Raw genomic sequence first — 26,673 nt, 5'->3', positions numbered from 1 at the left:
TAAACATGTCTTTATACTGCTTTTTTAAAAGGATTAGTTCACCCAAAAATGAATCTTCTGCCATTAATTACTCACCATCATGTCCTTCCAAACCTGTATGACTTTGTTTTTTTCTGTGGAGCACAAAAGCAGGAGTTTAGAGGATTGTTCACGCTGCTCTTTTCCATACAATGAAAGCATACGGTGACCATAACGGTATCAAAAAATCTGTCTATATGACTCGTACTCTACATCTGAAGCCATACTGCACCTCTGTGAAAAAGAGTTCACTTTAGCACACTTTTACAAAGGTAACTTATTATGGAAATATTTTATTTAAAAAAAAATATACTTAAGTGCTACTTATTCTTATACATGAAGAAATATTGATAAATAAAATGTTTTTTTTTTTTTTTTTTTTTTTTTTTGCATAGTACTTGAACTTAAGAGTGTTTTTGACCCACTTAAGTAGGACTTCAGTACATCTTTATATGTAATTTCATAATTACTTCTATTGTTTTTGAAATAAGTGGTCTATTGAAACTTTTAAGTCATGTATTCACATATATTTATTACACATTTGTAATGATGAAGTTGCCATTTTAAAACTTTTAAAATATATTTACTTAATATCAAATAACACACTACGGTTAAAATGATAATCAAGTACTTTTCATGTGCTTTAGTATGCTAGTCAACACATCAAAATAAGTGTCCTTCTTTAAAGCTTGTCAAGAGATTATTAAACCATAAAAAGCACTTAAAATAAAAACTTTTAATTTGACATTATTACAAAGCGCACTTTTTAAAAGTGTACTTAAGTGTGTTAAGAAACATAGTGATGAAAGTGTACTCGCTTTAAGTGCACTTAAGTGGCCTTTTATTTCATTAATATTATATTATCTGCAAGCAGTTTTTTTAAAATACACTTTTAAGATTTGAAGTACACATACAGTACAATTAAGCAAACTTCTTTTTCACAAGCTTTGTGTGAGTAACAGATTAGAATTTGAGACATAATTCATTAAAATATGGCTTTAAAAAACATTTTCAGTGAAAAATGTCTTTATTTTTTGCCTGCTCATCACACAAAGTTATTGTATGGCTTAGAATTTAGTGCCCTTAAACTGTGAATCACTGTCTATTTTCATTGTATGGAAAAAGAGCAGCTTGGACATTCTGCAAAACATCTCCTTTTGTGTTCCACGGAAGAAAGAAGGTCGTATGGGTTTGGAATGACATGAATAAATGATTCTTTTGCGAACTATTCCTTTAAGTTGGTTGCATTTGTTATGTTCGTCATACTTACGCAAACCTAGCTTAACAAAAAAGCCCCAAAGAAATAAATATTTCTGCTACTCATTCTACATTGACATCATTCTTTACACTTTTGGCACTTTGATTGGTTCAGCAGCACAAACAAAGTTTAAAGTAGAGCCAGGCATACAATAATCAGCCACAGAGCCACTGGAAATGACATACAGATCAGCTTGAGCAAATCATTGCACGATCACACATATGTAGCATATACAGTTTACACAGCAGGCATAGGTACACTTACCTGACTGACAAACATGAACATGCTCAGAATCTCAAGAAGGCTTGACAAGATACAGACGAGAAGAAAACTTGATTAAAATAGAGTCACAGAATTTCCCAGATGCAAAAACTCAGGCAGAAAGAGGCAATCGATGGGAAAACACTGAGCGATCAGGCCTGGATTTTAGGATGCATATGCATAGAGCCAACAGGCATCTCTCAAGCAGAGCCAAGTAATGCCTGCTGGAATAGACAGAAACACAGCGCCACACAGCCAAAACCTTCACTCATTTGCATTCACTTTGTAGTGTGGATTTGAAACTCATGATGTGTTAGTATTGGCCTGTATGAAGTCTGTGAATGACTGAAGGCTGTAGCTGTGTGGCATGGCTGTCCTGCCATATTCCCGCCGCCGGTCTCCTCTCATGTGACGCCGTAGTGTCCGACAGTCCCGTACTTACAGATGCAGATCCCATGAGAGGCGTCCAATAAGTAGCCCTCTTTGCAGATGCAACTGTAGCTCCCTCGGGTGTTTACACAGTTCCCGTTTTCACAGAAACCCGGCTGCAAACACTCGTTAATATCTACACCAGAGGAGGAAACATGACTGTCATAACCTGATGTGTTGGTGTGGGAATACCCTTGTGAAAAAAGAAGTGTGCTTTGTAGTGTACTTCAAATCTTAAAAGTCTTTTTGAAATAAAAGGCCACTTAAGTGCACTTAAGTTTCTTAACACAGTTAAGTACACTTTTAAAAAGTGCATTTTGTAATAATTTTACTTTAAAGTACATTTTAAATCATGTTTTATTAATATTTTGTCATGCTTTAAAGAAGTACACTTATTTTGATGTATTGACTAACATATTTTAAATGTTCTAAATTGCAACTTCATCATTGTAAATGTGTAATTACAAATATATTGAAAAATATATTAAATATTTAGCTTACCATGAATGCATAAATAAAGTATTTATGAAGTTACATATAACAATGTAAAGATTTACTGAAGTCCTATCGGGTCAAAAAAACCCTCTTAAGTTCAACTAATAGCATTAAATATAAATTTAAACTATAATACATTTTCATATAATTGTAAATAACATGCAATAAAGTGTCCAAAATCATCCAAAAACATTACATTCAGCTCATACATTCGGCAATACAGTATAAAGACATTATGAAATTACATATAAATATACCACTTAAGTGGTCAAAATAGCCCTTTTAAGCTCAACTAACTGCATTTACTATAAATTTAAACATGTAAATAACACGCATTTAAGTGCCTGAAAACATTACATTCAGTTAAGTATATTCTTCTAAAGTATATTAAGTAATAAGTACCCTTTTTAAAAGTACGCTAAAGTGTACTTGTTTTTCACAAGGGTTTGTTTGTCAGACCATGTTAGCATTGAACAGCTGCTCTTATGTGATCAATATCTGGTTGGTGAAGGGATAAAAGATATGTATTTCCAAATGTCCAGACAGACAAACAGGTAGACTGGACAGGCCATGTTCAGTAGGTTGCTGACGTGTAAAAGTGCAGCTTAGTTTCAATAAAAGGTCTTTTTCTGAAAGTTACAGTGTTTTTTTTCATAGTACAATGAACTCGAAAAGATCAAGAAAAATGTTATTCCTCATGGTAGTACTTTTGTAAAGGATACCTTGTATTGTGGTGTTCAATATTACTAGCTCAAATGTAGCAAATACTGCAACCATTACTGTTACGTAATCTGTGGTTTGAAGAAGCAGGAGAGGAAATGTAGCATTCAGTGAAGAGAGAGAAAGATACGTAACAAATCTGGAGTTGTCATTATTTGACCCTGTGACCACCTCCAGCTATGTCTTGATAAATTGATTTCACAGTGTGTTTATCAAACCATCTGTTCTGCTGTTATGGTCAGGATAAAGATTGGAAAACAGTGCCGTAGCTTCTCCTCGGGGAAAGGAGGTCTCTGGATTTTACAGATATTGACAAATCATGAAAGTTTCATTCCATCATAATTGCTAGCATGTGAGATTATTAGAAGTACGCAAGTAATTTTATTTTATTTTTTTTTAATTAAGCTGGACATGCTTCTCAGTATGCATTTCAAAGTATATATACCTTTTTCTTACTTTTTTGTCTTGTTTTAATTATTTAGACATCCTTACAACAAGATATATTTACTTAAGAAGCAAAATGATACAGGATGAAGATCAATGGGGTTAGAAAAATAATCTAATTCAAAAGGAAAAACAAGATTATTTTTCATACCCCGCACTGGCAAACATCTTCTTTGTTGTTTTAAAGGGGTGGTTGATTATGATTTCACTTTTTTAACTTTAGTTAGTGTGTAATGTTGCTGTTTGAGCATAAACAACATCTGCAAAGTTACGACGCTCAAAGTTCAATGAAAAGGGAGATATTTTCTTTTACAGAAATCGCTTTTTAAGGACTACAACAAATGGCTGGTAGGGACTACAACAAGCTTCTTCCTGGGTTAGTGACATCACTAACCCTACAATTTACATAAACCCCGCCCCCGAGAACACACAACAAAGGGGGCGGGGCCATGTTGGGCTGCTTTAGAGAAGAGGAAGAGTTGTTGTAGTAGAGTGTTGTTGACATGCCGTCATTTTACGCCGGACTGCTTCACAAACGAGGATCAATTCAACGCTGGATTTGCACAAAAGATTAACATGACGGCACATGCTAGTCGATGAGTTGAATCAACTCCACAGCAACTACATAAATTTATCCACTAACCATTCAGAAACGTCCAGTTTCATTCTAAAAGTTGTAACTTCTTCCTGAGTCTCTCCATCAGTGTCGACTCCGGTTTGAACAATGTAAGGCTGAACACCGTTACTGACAATCCTCATTTTGGCTGCGTGAGATTCTCCAGCTTTGTTGTTGTCGAGCGACCGAAGCGCGAGCTGTTAAAGCTCCGCCCTCTTCTGGAAAGGGGGCCGAGAGCAGCAGCTCATTTGCATTTAAAGGGACACACACAAAAACGGTGTGTTTTTGCTCACACCCAAATAGGGGCAAATTTGACAAGCTATAATAAATGATCTGTGGGGTATTTTGAGCTGAAACTTCACAGACACATTCTGGGGACACCAGAGACTTATATTACATCTTGTAAAAGGAGCATTATAGGTCCCTTTTAAGCATAAACTTAAAATTCTTGTGCCATTTTGCTTATCGAGTGAATAGATCTTGTTTTAATGATGTTAAGATAATTGTGTAGGAAAAAAAAAAAAAAAAAAAAGCTGAGTAAGAATATGATTTTTTGCAGTCTATCTATCTATCTATCTATCTATCTATCTATCTATCTATCTATCTATCTATCTATTAATGTCACCTAGTCAAAATGCTATTTTCATGTTAGGATTCACATCTGCAATGCCCACTCTTTACCTTCCAATCAATTCCCAATGAATAAAATAATCCCATCTCACATTTCCCCCCTATTTCACTCAGAAATACGGCACATTATGGAAATAAAATGGCTTACAAATGCTGTTTCATGTTGACTTTAATCTCCCAGCCATGAGGACTGTTCTTTTGTTAGTCACTTTGGGTAAAATGATCAGCTAAATGTCTCCGAAAGTGTCTTCAAATATGATCTACAGCAGCACAAACTACATCAGTCACACAATGACTGAGAGAGTGAGAAGTGCATCTGCATCAGTTTCAGTATTTATACAAAACTAGTTATGTACACAGCAACCATCAAAAAGTCTTTAGTGATGGATGTATTTGGCTGACCTCTGGATGAAGTAAGGAAGAATGAAGTGTTTGTTTGCATGTTCCTAAAATGTGTTTTGGCCCGTGAAAGATAATCGTGAACGCTCGGATCAATCTAGAACAGGGGCAGGAGACTCTTACCCACACACTGCGTCCTGTTGACCCTCTCGAAGCCTTTCGGGCAGCTCCCCTGTCCATTAACAGTGTTTCCTGTGAAGATAACAGCACACTGATCTCTAGCATGACACATGACAACATCTGTCAAACTTTACTTAATAATGCATGCAAAAAGAAATCATAGTGAGACAGAGGAAAAGCATGAAGAAAATTAACGAGTGATTCATCATCAAGACTGGAGGCTGAAACAAATTCAATAACACAAAACTTCCTGAAACATTATTTCATTATGCCACATTATGTCTTTGTTCTTATATGTGAGAATATTTAGCTTACTTTCAATCTGTTTATGCAGATACAGATAATAAGTCATTAATATTACATTATCTGCAAGTAATATACTTTATTATACTTTTAGGATTTGAAGTACAAGTGCACATTCAGAACAATTAAGCACACTTCTTTTTCACAAGGGAAGGCATGTTCTCTGATCAATGTTTTATTTCTTTCATAACAAAGCCTTCCAGTGGTTCAGGCATACTTTCCACAGTGCTTCACGGAGAGGAAAAATAACTATTTGTCCCTGTGAGGTTAAATATTTGTGGCTCCAGGGGAGCCAAAGATCCCAAAGGGTGTAACAGACGGATCTATTGTTCCAGTCATTATTCAGCACTGGGTAAAATGATTATGTAACGTGTGCTTAACATTATCAACCACTCAGGGTCATCAAGCAGTTATGAAAATATATCCTTGGCAAATGTTTTTCTGGACAAAGAACAACAGCGAGGAAAAAAAGGGCTCATCAGAAACGTCTCAGTAGCAATGAGATTTTAAATCAACATTACATTTGCATAAATGCTTGTTTTCTCTCAAAAACCCTGTTAATGGGTTAGTTCACCCAAAAATGAAAATTCTCTCATTAATTACTCACCCTCATGTCGTTCCACACCTGTAAGACCTTCTTTCATCTTCAGAACACAAATTAAGACATTTTTGATGAAATCAAAGAGGGTTTTTTATTATCCTCAATAGAAAGCAATGAAATGACCACATTCAAGGTCCAGAAAAGTAGTAAAAACATCGTTAAAATATTCAACGTGACTGTAGTGGTTCAACCTTCATGTTATGAAGCGAAGAGAATACGTTAAAAGGATAAAAAAAAAAAACTCTTGGATTTCATCAAAAATATCTCCATTTGTGTTCTGAAGATGAACGAAGGTCTTATGGGTGTAGAACGACATGAGGGTGAGTAATAAATGACAGAAATTTCATTTTTGGGTGAACTAACCCTTTAAAATAATATAAATCATCAAAGAAAAGTTAAAATATTGTGATTTTTATTGTATTTACTTGTTTAGCTAACAGCTTTTAAAAATGGCAGGTCTGAGGAGGATGTCAGATTTTTTGTGGGGCAAGTGGTGTAATTTTATATCAATGGTTTGATAATTGTGCATATTTTCTTTTACTTCTCTGTTCCATGAATTGGTTTGTATTTCACAATTATTTAACCCTCTGGTGCTGTTCTGTCATTTTTTTCCTCAAATTTTTTAATCATCGTAATGGTACAAAACTTGGTAAAGGTTTTGGCACTTGCTATGTGAACACACATATGCACAAAAAAATATTTCTAAATGGTCCTGAAAAAAAATAGTCAAACTTGTATTGTTCGTGGATAAAAATGAGTGCTTTGGAAATTAATGGGAGACTAATTTCATCTAGTGGAAACGTTTGGTACTGCGACCAAATAAAATCTTACTGAAAGCTCATTTTTTGAGATATCAACTTTAAATTTGAAACACAACTTGTTTAGATTTATAGCTTTGATTTTCTTGCAGTTTTAGAGTAACATATTTTAGAAAATATATATTTCATATAAAAATGCATTTTTCATAATAATAAATGTAATTTTTTTTTTGTTTCACATTTTTTTTTTTTTTACTTTTTCACTTCAGCAATAATCTGCCAAGTGTCTTCTTTAAAAAGAGACTAAGCTTAAGTCTGTGCTCCAAAGATTCAAGATTTATGACAGTTTAAGTTGTAAATTTCATTTTCAGGTCTATGCTCAAAAAGTGGTTAACAGGTAATAAATGGATCATAACTATTCCATAAATATAATTTAGTACCATAAAATCCCCTAAAAATACAAAATATTAAATAAAATAAAAAAATATCGAACTAAAATATAGTACATTCATTTCATTGAAATTAAAAAAAACCGAGCAGCACCAGAGGGTTAAATGCACAGTTTTTGTTATGCTAATTTTTCTATGCATACAGTAGTCTTTCCATGACTATGTTTACATGCTCCATCATAATGCAGTTATAATGAGATTTAGGCAATATTGCAATTAAACTTTAACTCATGTAAACACAATACTTAGATTAAATTGACGTGATTAAGCTCGTAAATGTAACAATCATAATAGTAAATAGTAATAAACAGGCATGTAAACACTTTAATGACATTATTGGAGCACATGTAAACATAGTCATTGTGACAACTCACTGCATATAGTGTTACAAAACACCCTGTTATTGAGGCCACATGCATGTTTTGAATGTACATTAATATCTCAATAATAATGGATTATGTCATTTTATGTCACTATATTTAATAAATGATAGTGGTGCTGAAGTCAGTTTCTATTAAAGACATGAAAACAAAGACAATGAGGAATGTAAATATGCTGCAATGTTTAGCCAGCCGGCTGATCGAGGGCTGATGGCGACACCTTGACTGTTGCAATAATAATAATATAGTAGCAGGACTTAAATGTGCCGTCTGCCAAAGAACTCTCTAAGCTATATTTATCTCATGAAGTCATGCAGTGACTGCTCTATTTTCTGTTTTACAAGATAGACATGTGTTTTTCTAGCCAGCTGAACTGATATCAGTGTGTGTGTGTGTGTGTGTCAGAGTTTGAGTTAAGAAGGAACAAACCTGTATTTTGTTGCCTCTTTGTGCTCAAAGTACAAACTGTGCTGTTATAAACAGTCAGATGGTTTATAGTTGTAAACCTCCAGGCCTGTCTGACAGCACTGACATGCTCCATGTTTAGACGACTCACCTAAGAGCGCTGGGCAGAGCGTGCACTCGTTGATTCCCCAGGCCTTCCCAACACCCCTGCAGCACATATCCTGACTGCGCAGACCAGGTAAAGGAGAACTGCACTGTGGGATAGAGCAGAAAACACACAATCCTTCACTTATTCAAGTTGGGCACGGGCTGGTGTGATGCACTAGTTAAAGCTCAGGCCTGCTAATCTGAGGGCTGTTGGTTAATTCACTTAAAAATGAAAACTCTTTCATAGTTTACTCACCTTCACGTTGCTAAAAGTATGCATACTATTATTATTTTTTGATAACAAGCAGAATGTCCAGATGTCCAAAATGTTCTTTAATGTCCATAATGTCCTGCTCTTTAGTGACCTGTATGACTTAAATTTCAATCTATTTCTCATAAAAAGCTACTGCATAACGACTTCTTTTAATATACAGAGTCATATCCCTTGTGAAAAATAAGTATGCTTAGTTGTACTGAATGTGCACTTGTAGCTCAAACATGCCCCCTTTCCAGAAGAGGGCGGAGCTTTAACAGCTCGTGCTTCGGTTGCTCAACAACAACAAAGCTGGAGAATCTCACGCAGCCAAAATGAGGATTGTCAGTAACGGTGTTCAGCCTTACATTGTTCAAACCGGAGTCGACACTGATAGAGAGACTCAGGAAGAAGTTACAACTTTTAGAATGAAACTGGACGTTTCTGAATGGTTAGTGGATAAATTTATGTAGTTGCTGTGGAGTTGATTCAACTCATCCACTAGCATGTGCCGTCATGTTAATCTTTTGTGCAAATCCAGCGTTGAATTGACCCTGTTTTGTGAAGCAGTCCGGCGTAAAATGACGGCATGACAACAACACTCTACTACAACAACTCTTCCTCTTCTCTAAAGCAGCCCAACATTGCCCCGCCCCCTTTGTTGTGTGTTCTCGGGGGCGGGGTTTATGTAAATTTTAGTAATCAAAATTGTAGCATTATGTAATCAGATTGTTTTCAATCTCATCTGAAATGAGCAGTGTTGGGAGTAACGCATTACAAGTAATGTGCATTATGTAATCAGATTACTTTTTTGATGTTACGAGTAATGCATTAAAAGTAACGTGCATTATGTAATCAGATTACTTCTGATGTAAGGAGTAAAGAAGCTTGTTGTAATCTCTACCAGTCGTTTGTTGTGGTCCTTAAACAGAGAAATCATAATCAACCACCCCTTTAAGTAACTCAAATAAGTGCGCTTTTAAAAAGTATGCCAATGTGCACTTCTTTTTCACAAGGGATGTACTGTACTACTACTACTTTTTGGTCCTTTTGGAGCACTTTTGCTGTATGAAAAAAGAGCAGCCTTGACATTCTGTTAGATTACTTGTTTGGTTTTGCATGGGGAAAATAATAATAATGCATGTGTCCAGCAACATACGAGTGAATAATCAATGCATTTTCATTTTTGTAAGAAGAATCTCTTTAACCCCAAGTTGCTCGAGGGGAATTGTCCCTGTAATGAGTACTGCAAGTTCCTTTAGATAAACAATCTGCTAAACAATCTTGAATAAACACACTTCAACAAGCTCATATAGAGGGTGGTGACGGAAGTTGTTTTCGGTACACTGGGTACTGCATTTGCAACTCAGCATGATCACATGACACTCATAATGTTTTGCCATAAACAAGTCGTTCTCAATTTATCCAACATAGTCCAGGCTTATCCAAGGCTGAGTCCTGATCCAACTAGAACTAAACCAGATGCTCTATTGTTCAAATGAATGACATGAGGACTGGAAACAGAAGAGCTTCAAGCTAACCTGTCCATTGCGGACTTCTCTGAAGCAGTATTTGAAGCCGGATGACTCCGTGTAGACTGAATCCCCACGTATGGTCTGGGCTTGTATCCGTGGTGGCGGCGCCTCCGCTCCCTCTCTCGGCAGCTGGCGACGATGGCCACCCGAAAGCCCCGCGGACCAGGTGACCGTTTCCGAGTGCTCATGCACCGTGGGGCCGTAACCCACCTTCAGCACCTGATGGATTTTCACACTGGCCTCTGGAGGGTGCTGGACTCGCACCTTCACCATGGGGGAGGCTGAAGGACAGAGACACAGAAAAATACACTGATGATTGCTTTCATCATACAATCATAAAGAATGCTTCTGCATGGGCAGCTTTGACCCTGTGGACATTCAGAAGATAAAACACACTTTTCACAATTCACACTCTCACTAGTTTCATGTGTGAAACTAAAAAACTGGTGAAAAAAAACTAGTACTGGTGTACACACTAAAAAATGCTGGGTTGTTTCAACCCAAATTTGGGTTAAAAATGGACAAACCCAACCATTGGGTTAAAGTTTTAAATTCAATTTTTAACCCAACGGTTGGGTTTGTCCATATTTGACCAAATTTTGGTTGAAACAATCCAGCATTTTTTAAAGGGTAGGATTTAATTTGAATTAAGGTGCTCCTCCAGTGTTCCAGAGTATGTATTCTAACATAGCTCTCCTCTGAGAAAACCTAGCACCTCAGGTGTTTTCAATCTCATCTGAAATGAGCAGTGTTGGGAGTAACGCATTACAAGTAATGTGCATTATGTAATCAAATTACTTTTGATGTTACGAGTAAAGTAACACATTACAAGTAACGTGCATTATGTAATCAGATTACTTTTTTGATGTTACGAGTAATGCATTAAAAGTAACATGCATTATGTAATCAGATTACTTCTGATGTAAGGAGTAAAGTAACGCATTAAAAGTAACATGCATTACTGTATGTAATCAGATTACTTTTTGATGTTACGAGTAAAGTAACGCATTACAAGTAACATACATTATGTAATCAGATTACTTTTTTGATGTTACGGGTAATGCATTAAAAGTAACATGCATTATGTAATCAGATTACTTTTGATGTAAGGAGTAAAGTAACGCATTACAAGTAACATGCATTACTGTATGTAATCAGATTACTTTTTGATGTTACGAGTAAAGTAACGCATTACAAGTAACATACATTATGTAATCAGATTACTTTTTTGATGTTACGGGTAATGCATTAAAAGTAACATGCATTATGTAATCAGATTACTTTTGATGTAAGGAGTAAAGTAACGCATTACAAGTGACATGCATTACGGTATGTAATCAGATTACTTTTTTGATGTTACGAGTAATGCATTAAAAGTAACATGCATTATGTAATCAGATTACTTTTTGATGTTATGAGTAAAGTAACACATTACAAGTAACATGCATTACATAATGAGATAATTCTAATACCACAAATACATTTATTTACAGTCAAAAAAAGTTACAGCAGATGAAATACTTTAAAAAACAATAGTCACAGTAATAGTATGAATTGTAGCTGAAATATAGCTATTGATGCATGATGTCGACTATAGTGGACAGATGATTAATCAGAATTTTCTCCCAATCTAAAATCAATACTTGAAAAATTTAACTGTGATATGACTCATTAGATATTGCTTGATGCTACAACATTTTTTTTTTTTTTTACCTGCAAGAGTCTCCTAGGATAGAAGGAATGGATGGATATTCGGGAGCAACTTGGCATTTCTGACTGGCCTTCGGCCACCTTGGTTTGGAAGGGAAAAAAATTGACATTGACACTAAGTGGCAATGTATAGGATGATGCACAAGTGTCCACTGTAGAGGTTGATGTGTAACTATGCCATCAAAACCCATGCATATGCAAGAAAATGCTTTTTGAATAGCTGTCCACTGTAGTGACCTCTGTGCATGAAAGGGTTAAAAGGAAAGTCTGTGTCTGGAGCAATAATAAAACAATGTGCTCCATATATTAATGTTTTAAATTCATGAGCCTTGTAATCTTGAATCAGAATATCTTCCCCTCCCTCTTGCAGCATCTCTTCTCTTTCCTGATGATGAGGGCGGGGCAACCTGTCACTCACATGAGATCCACCAATAGCAAACCACAACCATCCAATCAATTCCCCATTGACAAAATCAAGCCTCGCCCTACATTTGTTCTTGTTCCAGAAGTATTTCACTCTGATATATGGCACAATAGGGAAGAAAAGACTAGTGCAACTTCTGATTCATGCTGACTTTATAGTTTACCTTTGATAAAAAAAAAATCTAAAACTAAATCTGGCCACACCTCATTAAAAATCATTTTAAAAGAATCAATCAAAAAGTAAAGAATCCTCAAGGAGTTAAAACTATCAAAGCCCATCAAAATAAACTTCAGAGAAATTAGACTCTGGCATAAAAGAGATTCTTCACCTATTAACAAACACTTGTGAGTCATTCTGGAGTGGACAGCAGGCATTTGAAAAGCAAATATAAATGAATATAAACCATGAAGGCATGGTAAAAAAATTTCCTATAAACATTGTGAAGAGCCTTTATAACCATTCCTAACACACACTAATGAATATCCTGACACAGATCATGTCTTTCCCTACCTTAGTCCTGGAAATGACACTGACTCACGCTCGCACACTCAGGACAGAGCAAAAGAAAGTTCTATGGATTTAATGCGTTTACTGTTTCACACATAAACAAACTGATGCTCCAGAAATAACAGAGGGAGAAAGAGAAAGGCATAGAGAGCATCCAAGTTACGATCTCTGAAAACAGAAGACTCATTCTCCTGAAACATGTTCTAGCTCTGAGTCACCATTACCTCCTGCCTTTCGGAGATTAAACTTGGCAAAAAGCTTGTCCAATTTTCCTCACCAAACAGCCGGCAAATGCAATGCTGTCGCTTTCCTGAGCTCTGTGTTTTATAAAAGATGATTTGAGGTCTAAAGACGATACGAAAATGGCTCTGTGATAAAAAGGGCCAGAAAAGAGAAAGCAACATGGGCCTTATATGTTTGGACGAACATCTCTCCAACCCCAATCCCAACTGGGAACATCAGGTTCAATTTGGGATTCAGAAAGTTACACAACAGTGCAGACAGTCTTTAGCGCTCATAAACCCAATCCAAGTTGCACAATAAGACTGTTTTTAGTTCTCTCTGGCACTGCTGTACGGTTTACTGGCACCTTGCAAAAATTGTATAAAAATAGTATAGTATTCATCCTAAAAAGGTGTAAGATTTTACTTGTTTTTTTTTTTTCGTGTTGCATTCGAGTTGCATAAGCATTATATCACTCAAAACACATTTTTCCACACCGCACCCTAAATGTAGTTGTGATTGTAATTGTTGTTTCTGGCCATGTTATTTTCTGTTAATCAATTCAGAACCAAACAGACATTATTTTAATATCAGTGTTGGTAATTTACAGCAGGTTTACAAAACACAGTTTTTACTGCGATACTTGGTAATACCAAAAGAAAAAAAGAAAGGAAAAAAAAAAAAAAAAATTCCACAGAAAAAAAGGCTATTTCATGTGATTTTACAGTGAAATACTGTTACATGTACAGTTTTTGGAAGTGAAAAAGAACAAGTCATCTTATAAATTAAAGTGAAAAAATGTAAATTGACAATTTGGTATATTTGGTAATTTGGTATATTAATATTATTTTAGTTAAAGAAATATATGGCTTTTGTCTCCCAAAAGAAAGAAGCGATTCTGAACTGCCTGAAATTAGTCATTCCAGTCTCACTTTCTGCTGCACCTATGTAATTTTGTAACTAATTTGCATAATGTCAGTCTATGGTCTTCATTGGCTGAATAGCGTCTCTTTGCCCCGCCCTCAATCACTGTAGTTGTATCTGAGACTGGAAGAGTTTGGATCGTGTTGTTCATGTCGAGAAGACGCTGTTTTCTGCTGCCAAAGCAAATCCACTTTGATGAGATTGATACGGTAAAACCGACGCCATCGTTACTGTTCGTATCGCTGTGTTAAGGAAGAGCTGAAATTCAGATATGATAATGAGCATTTGGTTTCCAACCAATCACAACAGAATGGACCATCTGACCAATCAGAGCAGAGCAGGCTGTCAGAGAGGAGGGGCTTAGAGAGACCGAATCCTTGATCAAACCATTTCAGACACTGTGAGAAAAGAGCTGGATTAAAGTGTTTTTGGACTTGTATGCATTTAAACCTATTATAAGAGACCTGCAAATTAGCATAATAGGGACACTTTAAATAAATTCACATTGTCTTTCTTAAACACGGTCCAAGTTTTGGTGAGGTTTTGTAGTTCATCATGTGTTATCAGTGTTGCGTGCAGAAGCTTCTGGAGGGCAACAGAGGTGGCGCTTGTTCAGTTCTCTCCATGCCAAAAAATGACCTCACCTGACACTCCCCCATGAAATGACAAATGGAAACTCATTTATCATTACTGCCTGATTAAATAAACCAAAATGAAAAAGGAAACACGCACGTGTTACATCAGCAGAGTCTGTGGTGTGTCACTGAGTGACGGCTGTCAGATTGTGATTATAATGCCAGTTGCCACAATTCATCTGTATCTGTAGACACTAGATATACACAGGTTCTTAAACATGACACGAAGTAGAGTAAAAAAGATACTGAACTAGCATGTGCTAAACTCTTTTATCATACTAGTGTTTGCTCTCATTTAAGTGTTGAAATGAATGCTAATTCCTGGGAGCATTTTTAGTCATACATTTTCTGGTGAAAACGAAGTAGACTTTAGCATACTTTTAAAATACTGTACTTACTAGAGAAATAATTCCCTTTAAAAGAAGGTGCAAACTCAATGTAATGTTTTCAGACACTTAAATACATGTTAATTCCAATTACATAAAAACAATTTTTAATTTTAATTTATATTAAATGCAATTATTTGAACTTTAGAGTGTTTCTGACCCACTTAAGTAGGATCTTTATATGTAATTTCATAATTGCTTCTATTGTCTTTGAAATATGTTTAAAGCATTTATGGTAAACTAAAATATAATTTAATTTAGTAATTTCTATCAAAAGTTGTGTCATATAGTTAAATATATTTGTTGTTGCAATTTAGTACATTTTAAATATTTTACTGATTATATTTGTTATAATGTAATACATTAATATTGAATAACACACTACTTTTAAAATTATAATCAAGTACATTACATGTGCTTTAGTATGTTAGTCAACACATCAAAATAAGTGTACTTATTTAAAACATGAATAACAATAAAACTATTATTAAACCATAATAATTTAAAATGTAGTTTTGACATTTACAAAGTGCACTTTTAAAAAAAAAAATTGTGTAGTGTACTAAGTAGTGTACTTAAGTGTAAAGAAACAGTCATGAAAGTCTGCTTTCTTATTATATCATCTGTAAGTACAGCTTTTTAAAAATATACTTTTAAGATTTGAAGTACACTACAAGTGCACTTTCAGTACAATTAAGTGCACTTCTTTTACACAGGGTCGTGGGTCAAATGAGGCTCGTCAGTTAATTTTATGCTGAAATCCCGGCTCTGCCTGATACAACACTCTCACAGTGAACACAGCTGATCACTAAACAACAGGCTAAATTCAACCCAAAACAATTATTATGTGTTATTAGTTTTGTTTAGTTACTTACTGTAAGAGCTAAGAGCTACAGTAATAAGTACTCTGAAATATATCTGTCATCCTCATGTTTTTGTTTAGATGATCTACCTGAGAGAAAGTAAGTACTGAAGAACTGAGGAACACATGAGCGATGCAGATTCATTTCTGGCGTGTGTCCTCATCCCTCTCCCCCTCTGTTTCCTGTCACTCTCCATTACCTCTGTCTAATAAAAAGGCAAAATGCCAAAACATATATATTAAAATGCCATCATGTCTTAGTAAATACCCAGAGCACCACTGAGGTTTTTCTGTGCACATGGTGGTTTCCTTGATGTCATTCTGCCTCCCAGTACAACAAACCCGCACATAATCTGTCTCGATGTCCTGACACATCATCTGTTCCAGGTGTAACTGACATCTGCATGATGCATCAGATGCGTTTCTGCTTTAATTCATCACAGGACTCTAAACATGAAAAGGCTGATGCTGCCATTTATGGATCGCATCCAAACTGAGAGCTGCAGCCAAATGAAAACAGAAAATAAATGTCGCCAGTCTGTGACACAGTCATTTTTCACCATCACAACAGTCTGGATCTGTATGTGGCCATGAGTTACATAACAGACAATAGTGCCAAAGCACATCACCCTCAATGAAAATCTGAAAAGCTAATTTTATGTTGTGAAGTCTTGACTTAGTAATGCATTTCATTGTCTAAATAAAGTTCAACATGTGCAAATAGTAATACTGTAAAAGTTTTGATGAAACAGGGTGTGCTTCTTAAAATAGGGTCTATTTATACATACATTTGTAAAATGTGCTGCTAAAATGTTTTGACTTGTGAAAAAGAAGAGCACTTTAGCATACTTTTAAAATTATAGAAAAAATATACTTTAAAAGAATATACTTAAGTGTGAACTGAATTTAATTCAGATGCTTAATTGCATGTTATTTACACTTAAATGAAAATGTATTATAGTTTAAATTAATATTAAATGCATTTAGTTGAACTTAAAAGTGCTTTTTTGACCCACTTATGTACATCTTTATATGTAATTTCATAATTACTTCTATTGTGTTTGAAATATGGTTACTGCTGAATGTACTGACAGGCATTCATGGTAAACTAAAATATACTTTGATTGTCATTTCTATTGAACCTTGTATGTCATGTATGTAAATATATTTGTATTTACACATGATGAAGTTGCAATTTGGTACATTTAAAATATATTAACTTTAAATGTAATACTAAATAACACACTACAGTTCAAATTATAATCAAGTACTTTACATGTGCTTTAGTATGCTAGTCAACACAAAATTAAAATGTGTTTGACCTTATTACAAAGTGCACTTTAGTACTTAAGTGTTTCTTTAAGTGGCCTTTTATCTCATTAATATTACATTATTATCTGCAAGTAGTTTTTTTTTTAAATATACTTTTATTATCTGAAGTACACTACAAGTGCACATTTAATACAATTCAATACAAAACTTTTTCACAAGGGCGAAGCCATTGCACAACCTTCAAAACATTTTAAATGCGGATATGTTGTAGAAAATGTCTTTGTGCTTTAGGTAGTACTTAAGAATTATATTTCAAATAATTATTTCTCTCAAATTGCCATTAAAGGATTAGTTCACTTTAAAATGAAAATTACCCCAAGCTTATGAGGTAAAATATCTAGCTTCCGCCAGACCGCCTTCCGCATTCAATTTACGAAGAAAGTGTAAAACTCTCGCAGTTCAAAAAGCTTACGCTACGTCCTACGCCTTCCCTATTCAACTTACGAAAAAAGCTTAACTGGCGTGACGCCATTTACACTTTTTTACAGAAGGTGGTCTGGTGGAAGCTAGATATTTTACTTCATAACTTGTTTGCATTGTTTCACTTTAGAAGGCCTTTATTAACCCCCCGGAGCCGTGTGGAGTACATTTATGATGGATGGATGCACTTTCTTCAGTTCACTGCCATTATAAAGCTCGGATGCATCAGGATATTTAATAATATAACTCAGAATGTGTTCATCAGAAAGAAGAAAGTCATATTCAACTAGGATGGCTTGAGGGGGAGTAAATCATGGAGTAATTTTCATTTTAAAGTGAACTAATCCTTTAATAAACATCATGCCCTCATTGTGTGTCAACTTGCCTTCCAAAAGTAAACTCACAATGAGAAAAATATTCACTGTAAACAAAAACACAATCAACAGCCACATTGCCTCTCACCATTGGTGTTGATCTGCTCAGGCGTCTGCAGAGGCAGTATGTACTCAGACGTCATCGGCTGATTGGCTGAATCCACAGCACTTGCCGGTGGTTTCTCAATATCATTGGTGATGGAGGCGGCGGGGTGGACGGGGATGTGACAGAACTTCCCAGTGAAGTTGGGTGGGCAGAGACACTGATCCTTCTGTACACACACTCCTCCGTTCTTACACAACATCGGACACACGACTGACGAGGAAAAACAGAGAGAGAGTGAGTAAAAAGAACTGAGAAAAACAAATCCCTGATCAATGACTTCATCCATCACTCATCAACAACATGAAAAAAGAAAGAAATTACGCAGTTATTGTTCTAAAAACCACAACAGCTTAATAATGTTTTAGTGACAGACACATAACATAGTCAGCATGGAAATAGTGTGTCTTTGAATGGATGTTATTAACAACCTAGTTATGAGTCTCTCAAAATGGAGAGTTTCTATAAAAAGCAACTCTTCTTAGTTGTTGTTTTATTTCATTAGTAGCCTCAGCATGCCTTCCATAATATAATACATTTATAATACATTTGTAAAGCAAAGAAAGAAAGAAAGAAGAAAGAAAGAAAGAGTTTAGTCTCTCTATGGTTGTTTTTGCAGTATTCATCTGCAATCGCTCTAGCACAAACTCCTGATCCAAACACATGTGTCAAACAAACAGAATGCAGAAAAGCTCCTTAAAACAGTAAACAAACTCCACGCAACAGAGAGAGGAAGAGAACGAAAGAAAACAAGCCTCTAAGACAGACAGAATGAGACAGAACAAACATATCTGTTATTCAACATCATATCAAATCACATTATTATTATTTTCCGACCCTTCCACTCCAATAACGTCATGAAAAATAGTTTTCACGATCCAAGCAATTCCTGATAAAATCAAAGCCTGTACTACATATTTTTATTATTATAAATACACTGGTGTCCTGTGACCACATTGAAAATCTGGGAATTTAATCCTGGGAAAAAAAAGAAAAGGTTTTTGGAATCTAAAAAATGTAAAACAAATGGCGTAAAATGAATTTCTAAGTCACTAATCTAATGAGGAGATTTGTGACGCTGACCATGTTAACTCTTTGTATAAAAGGCCAAATGTTCTTGCTTGCTTAAATCATGCTGGATAGTAAATACAAAGAAATTCAAAGGCATATTCATTTTAAATACAATTTATCACCAGGGCTGGGTAGGTTACTTTTAAAATGTATTTCACCAGATTACAAAATACATGCTTTAAAAAGTAATTTGTAACGTATTTCATTAGATTACCCAAGATTTGTAACTTAATCTAAATACTTTAGAATACTTTGGAATACTAATAAGTATGTAACACACACAAAAAAGAAAGTTTTTCTCACAATTCTGACTTTTTTTCTCAGAATTGCATGATATGAAGTTGCAATTGCGAGATATTAAGTCAGAATTCTGAGATATAAACTCACAATTTCCCAGAAAAAAAGTCTGAATTCCAAGAATAGAAGTCAGAATTGTGAGATTTCTCGCAACTGCGAGAAAAAAGTCTGAATTGCAAGTTTTTAATCATGCAATTCTGACTTATAACTTGCATTTACGAGTTTATATCTCCGAATTCTGACTTTATAAAACGCAACTGAGTTTAAATCTCGCAATTCTGAGAAAAAAGTTCAGAACTGTAAGATGCAAACTCGCAATTGAAAGGAAAAAAGTCAGAATTGTGAGATAAAAAGTTGCAATTACCATTTTTTACAGTTACAAGGGACTCACAAACAACTATTGCAAAACATGAAAACAGTCGTGGATTATTAGGTAATGACAGGACAGTTCAGATTCAAGGGTATATACATTTTTTGAATTGGGCAATTTTTATAAATTCAGTCATTTTGTCTTGTGGAATATATGTAAACATATTTTATGTGAAATATCTTATTCAGGACAGTACTAAATAAAAATAACTTGCAATTTTTATGATCCCTCTTATTTTGTTAAAATTATTGAAATGTTGCATATTCTGCAAGGGGAATCACCAATTGCTTTTTACATTAATTACCCGTCACAGTTTACATTAATGTTTAAATGAAATTCAAAGTAATCACTTTGGTAATCTAAAACACTTTTCAAATGTAACTGTAATTTGATTACCACCCATTTAAAATGTAACTGTAATGAAATACAGCTATTCAAATTTTGTATTTTAAATACGTAACTAAGTTACATGTATTTCGTTACTCCCCAACCCTGTTTATCACTAATATATTTTGTATGATTATAAATGATGATTATAAAAATTACTTTTAAAAACAAAACATTTTCACAACTACTCTCAGATTTTTCAGATCCAAATGTATGTCAGATTATTGATGTAAATAGTCTGCTCTTATTTACAATTGCAATCCACATCATTTCATTTTGACCTTAAATAAGAGCAGAATCTATTTCTGCTGAGGAATCTTATCTAATATACCAGACACATGGAACAGGCGCCATTATGAAACATGTTACTTTCCTTTAGTTCTTTTAGTAGTTAACTAAAATAATGCATGAAAAACAACACACTGTTTGGAATGAAGGGGAATGAAGCTCACTGCGAAGATGACAAACAATATATTATCTTGATTTCTTTAGAGTAAACACACACAAACAGCAAGGAGACGGTTGAGATCTGCCGTCGTTGGCTGACCCATTTCCTCCCAGCTGTCGGTGACAAGAGTTTATGTGTGTGTGATGTGAGAAATCTGTGCAGTTTAATTTTGGGACTTTTGGGACGCTGAGGTCACCCAACCAATTATATTCAGTTAGATGAGATTTACCTTTCGTTTCTTAGACACACACACACACACACACATACACACACACACACACACACGTCTATTAGCCAGGGTTTAGCAGAAGCTGAACAGCATCCAAAGTCCACATGTATCCATCATTTTTACGGCAGGGTTCTGTGACGGGTCAGCACTGATTCGTAGGCACATCACTTTAAAACCCTTTTGTGGTCATATTATATAATTGCCAGAAAATAGATAAAAATCAAAAGATAAATCAAACATGATTTACATACATAGACAAATAAGTATGCGAATCATAAATGGGAGCAAGACTTGACATTAACACCCATCAACCCACCAAATGCGGGTGAATTTCAGCAGTGGTGTGTAACACAGTCACTACTAGCCACTTTGGTGGGTTGAATTTTATTTATAATATATATAGTGTTGTCTAAGATATCGATGCATATTGACAATGAAATATCTGAAACACTTCCAATACTCATTTTCCACAGAATAGACGCACAATACCAGCTACTCTTTCTCTCTCTCTCATCTCTCCGACAGCGAGTCGGCACACAAACCCTCCTCCCCTCACTCGTTTCATTTGCTCCGGATGAATATTGTTGGTGTTACAGGGCTTGAATTTCGGCGTTGGATTGCACGTATTGCACATAATTTGACTCATTCCCGCAGATTTTATGCTCACAGCCAAAGTGTGTGCACATAAGTCCACCTCTCAGTACTAAATTGAGTTCTTTTTCGCTGCTTATTGCGCTTAAACAGTCAAATACACACACAAAATGTCAAATGCCGGTCTTGACGAGTATTCACGTAAACACAGTCAGTTATGTTTTAAGTGAAAGCAAACAGTTGAGAAAGAAAACGCATGTGTAACTGTATAATGGATCCTTGCATCAGGTCTTAAAGTGACAGCAGCCTAATATACCTGCTGCCATATTTTGAGATAATATTAAAAATATTTATATCTATAAAATCTATCTGGCAGTTTTCCCTCATGATATCACTGTCAAAATTGTGGCCAGCGAAAATACTGAGTGGCTAGTAACTTTGGAAAACCACTAGCCACAGTGGCTGGTGAGCAGAAAAGTTAATGTTAAGCCCTGAATGGTAGGTGGAGCTTGTATGTCAATATGAATTTGTGTCTTATATAATTATGGAGATGATCTCATGAGCAGTATACTAACCATTACATTGTATTTTATACATATTAAACTGTATTCTAACACAGACTGCTATGGGTGTAAATGAGAAAGTGAGGGGTGTGTGAGACTGGGCGTTGTTTAGAGATGATGTGGCAGAGGTTTGTAGGTTTGGAAATGAATGAGCTGTGGAGCGTTTTGAACCAGGATGAAAGCTTGTTCTTCAGCTCATCCGTGTAAACACAAACAATGGGCAACACCCTTGCACTTCATTAAATTAAAGCTGGAAATCTCCAGTACCTTCTCATTTTCTAGCTTTCCACCTTCATTTCTGGACCACAGATATTCTGTTGTTTTGAAACTATTGAAGGTTCGGATAAATATTGGCTCCATCCAGATAACAGGAAGCCAAATCTACACTTCCAGTGAGGGGGAGGAAATATGTAAATAAAATTCTTTCGAAATGAAGAAAGGCCAGGAATACGCTGCTTGACTGAAACAACAAAATGATACAACTCTTGACAGGACATGAATGGAGGAAAAAGCCATTATCATTGGAAAGGGTCCAAGCTGAGTTAAGGTGGGTTATGCTTTCATTTGCACTTCAGAGTTTCATTCAGAGAATCTGCCATCTTCAGCTTAAATGAAGAAAGGAGATCCCGTTAGACATAGATAGACCAGTTTAAGGTTGTGTTTAAAACGTCTCAAATTAGACATACAAATGCTTTAATAAAACAGAGCGTCAAGAGAGGTTTGTATCAATGCAGATACACACACATTTTGGGCATATGAACTTCAAGGCTGACTGCATTAACACTCGAGTCAAGGGGGAAAAGGCAGAGCTATTTTGAGGTAAATTAAAGACACATGAAGTTAAAACATCCTCTCAGTGTGCTGTGCTCTGGGCTAGACTAGAGAAAGCTGCAAATCAATTCATTTCAATGGGGATAATGTGTCACCATCTGAAACATGCTGATGGACAATATATATATATATATATATATATATATATATATTAGTGCTATACACCTAGGAGAAACAAGAGAGACATTTTCAACATTAAAACTTAAAAAAAAAAAAAAAACTTTAATTTTTAACACAATCATTTTACAGATTTTAGAAAGCTACTATTTATTGTGAAAAGCACTACACAAATAAATGTGAATGCAATTGAAAATGTCTCCTTTGTTTCTCTTAGGTATATATATTTTAGGTATATATTATTTCTTATTATTATCAATGTTATATATATATATATATATATATATATATATATATATATAATTAAAAAATATTTTCAGTAAAGATTTTTACTAAAATATATCATATTATTATTACTATGCATTATAGTAAAAAATTAACGCAATAATGATCTTAAAAAACTGCATAAATTAAAGGTAGTACGACAATATTAAAGATCATAAATTTTCCACTGACCCCACAGCACCCCCTATTTTGAAAACCTGCTTTAGTGTTTCCGTGCCTTTGTGGCGTCCTGCAAAAGTTATGGTAAAAGCATATAAAGTTAATATACCAGGGTTCAAAAGTTTGCTCTTCAGTATTACAAATCTCTCTGTAATCCATTAACACATGAATATACTTCCACTAATGTCAAAGCGTGATTGCATGGAAGAATTTTTCCATATTGTAACAACTAGGACAACACATGAACCAAAAGCTGAATCTTTTAAGAAACATCCACACATATGTACAGTAAATGCACACACTTACACACACATGTTGTGAACGCCCCTGACAGTCTCTGGCTCTCTGCCATCGTCCAGATGTTTCAGGGCCCCTGAGGTCCACTGCAGGTAAAATAATTAACCCTCAGAGATATGGCACACATACTGTATATGTACGGAGTGAGAAGAAATGGCTGCTTGATTTTTTGTTCCGACAGGAAGCACGTTTCACCCTTTCTCCACTGATTTCAGCTAAAGCGGATGAAGGATTGCAAGCTTTTATTTGGCACCACGTGTTCGCCTCTCTGTTCATCCAAAACCCACAGCCTGCTATTGGAGGAGACTTATAACCAGCTCTACATACACGTGCCTCAGATCGGATACAGATGCTCAGTCCATCTGTATTCATCCATACATTAACTCATCTTCATTCCAAAATCCAGGTATCCAGACTAAAACAAATAAATAAATATTTAAGATTCAGATGACTTCTCAGTTGTTCAGAAGTGCTTCAGTTCACTTGTACTGCGATGAAGGCATATTTTAATATAGAGACTATGATTAGTTTTTTCCCTAGATGTATTAAAGTGCCCCTATTATGCTATTTTAAAGGTTCCTTATTGGTCAGATGGCCCAGTCTGTTGTGATTGAAAGGCAATATCTGAAAACACATAATAGAGACACTTTAAAAAATACATTTGTTTTAAATTGATTCAGTACCTGCAATAATCCTGGCTAAGTGCTATAATGTATAAAAACCACACAATTTTAACCATATTTCTAACTTTTAGACCTTACTATGGTACACCATAATCAAAAATATATTTTTGCTAAAAACATATTTTATTTTATTATTTATTTTTTTTATCACAAACCTACACCATAAATGTTCCCGGTTCATTTCGAATTGGACATCACCAAAATCAGTCATTTATTTGTAAATCAAACTTTACGGCTCACGGTGTTTGTTGTTTGTGCACGAGTTCTGACAACTGATGATTTTGCAATTTGAATCTGGCAACATTTTATGAAGTTCATTGTTACGCATTGCGGTAGTTCGGAAATGGAATGTCCGGTGAGCAGCGCTAAAAGGTTAATGCTATATCGCGTTTGAAAATACCATACCACCTACACTGAACTAAACCGATAGTGTTAACAAAAGCAAATGTGAGATAAAAATGCATTTCTGTCATGACAACTTTCGGAGTGTTTGGCATGTAATGGGCATGACAATGTTGATATATTTGGTCTTGGAGGAATAGATCTGCTACACTGCTGCTGCTGTTGTTATTGCTGCTGCTGCTGTTATTGCTGCTGTTATTGCTGCTGCTGTTGTTATTGCTGCTGTTATTGCTGCTGCTATTGTTTATTGCTGCTGCTATTGCTGTTGCTGCTGCTATTGGCGCTGCTGCTGCTGTTATTGCTGCTGCTGCTGTTATTGTTGCTGCTGTTATTGCTGCTGCTGCTGTTATTGTTGTTGGTTATTGCTGCTGCTGTAGGTTATTGGCTGCTGTTGCTGCTGTTATTGCTGTTGGTTATTGCTGCTGCTGCTGTTGGTTATTGGCTGCTGTTGCTGCTGGTTATTGCTGTTGTTGCTGCTGTTGGTTATTGCTTTTGCTGCTGTTATTGCTGCTGCTGCTGTTATTGCTATTGCTGATATTGCTGCTGCTGCTGTTTATTGCTGCTGCTATTGCTGTTGCTGCTGCTATTGGTGCTGCTGTTATTGTTGCTGCTTCTGTTATTGCTGCTGCTGCTGTTGTTTATTGCTGCTGCTATTGGTGCTGCTGTTATTGTTGCTGCTGCTGTTGTTTATTGCTGCTGCTGATGCTGCTATTGCTGTTGCTGCTGCTATTGTTGCTGCTGTTATTGGTGCTGCTGCTGCTATTGTTGCTGCTGTTATTGCTGCTGCTGTTATTGCTATTGCTGATATTGCTGCTGTTATTGCTGCTGCTACTGCTGCTGTTAGTTATTGCTGCTGCTGTTATTGCTGCTGCTGCTGCTGCTGCTGTTAGTTATTGCTGCTGCTGTTATTGCTGTTGGTTATTGCTGCTGCTGCTGTTGGTTATTGCTTCTGTTGCTGCTGTTGGTTATTGCTTTTGCTGCTGTTGCTGCTGCTGTTGGTTAATGCTGCTGTTGCTGTTGGTTATTGCTGCTGCTGTTATCACTGCTTCTGCTGCTGTTATCACTGCTTCTGCTACTGTTATCACTGCTTCTGCTGCTGTTATTACTGCTGCTGCTGTTGGTTATTGCTGCTGTTGTTGTTATTGTTGCAGCTGTAGAGCAAGTATGGGACTTGCTACTGCCAATACATACACAACACCCTGCTGTGAGCAAGTAAGACATGCTGCTGCTATACAATATAGCATATATTAATTACCCGTAGCAGATCTATACAGGTGGAGCTGGGGAAGGTGGGGGGTTTCTGAAAGTGCGCTGCCACTGCTGTATTTGGAGGTTAAGCAGCGAGCTCATTGGCTACTGATACAGCAGGAACCAATTAGCTGTGCCCTTTAGAGAATAATGTGACTGCAAGCAGATTGAGTTAAAGACCTATCAGCCTGCTCCATCTAGAGTTTCATGACAGAACTTTGCATTTGCTGAATCAACCATGCCATTTTATCTTGCTTCTACAAGTCTTTGAGCTCTTTTATCGTGACTCGTACCCGAGCACTTCACATCACAAGTGTACCAGGTGAGCGACCAAGCAAGTTTACTACATCAGAAAAGCTGAACATATGGAGCTGGTGATGTGATGCAAACGTCAAAATGCATGTGTTTACAAATCATACTCTACGGTAAAAGTGTTTTAAGGTCATAGCATAGTATTGTGCAAGGAAACACACGAAAATAATTATTTATTAATGGATAATCTGTCACTTTAATCATAATTTGTGTGAAAAGGAACTTAAGTTGTTGGTGTTTTACTCTAGTTGTCATTTCAGCTG

At 35.7% G+C, this 26,673-nt stretch overlaps 1 protein-coding gene across 3 annotated transcripts in view; it reads right to left on the bottom strand.

Moving 5' to 3' along the window:
- LOC127499793 (latent-transforming growth factor beta-binding protein 4) overlaps positions 1-26,673 on the bottom strand; it is a 79,801-nt gene that overhangs the window by 26,673 nt on the left and 26,455 nt on the right. For 2 of the 3 annotated variants that reach the window (XM_051870393.1, XM_051870392.1), the window contains exons 6-10: positions 18,106-18,333; positions 10,228-10,502; positions 8,438-8,540; positions 5,394-5,462; positions 1,980-2,102 (exon numbers count right to left, since the gene is read on the bottom strand). In XM_051870393.1, coding sequence (XP_051726353.1) covers positions 1,980-2,102; positions 5,394-5,462; positions 8,438-8,540; positions 10,228-10,502; positions 18,106-18,333 — 798 coding nt within the window. The remainder of the gene's footprint in view (positions 1-1,979; positions 2,103-5,393; positions 5,463-8,437; positions 8,541-10,227; positions 10,503-18,105; positions 18,334-26,673) is intronic. The other variant, XM_051870395.1, reaches the window with a different exon arrangement.

Source organism: Ctenopharyngodon idella, chromosome 18 (genome assembly GCF_019924925.1).
Source record: "Ctenopharyngodon idella isolate HZGC_01 chromosome 18, HZGC01, whole genome shotgun sequence".
NCBI lineage: Eukaryota > Metazoa > Chordata > Actinopteri > Cypriniformes > Xenocyprididae > Ctenopharyngodon > Ctenopharyngodon idella.
This window is presented reverse-complemented; position numbering and strand designations above follow the sequence as displayed.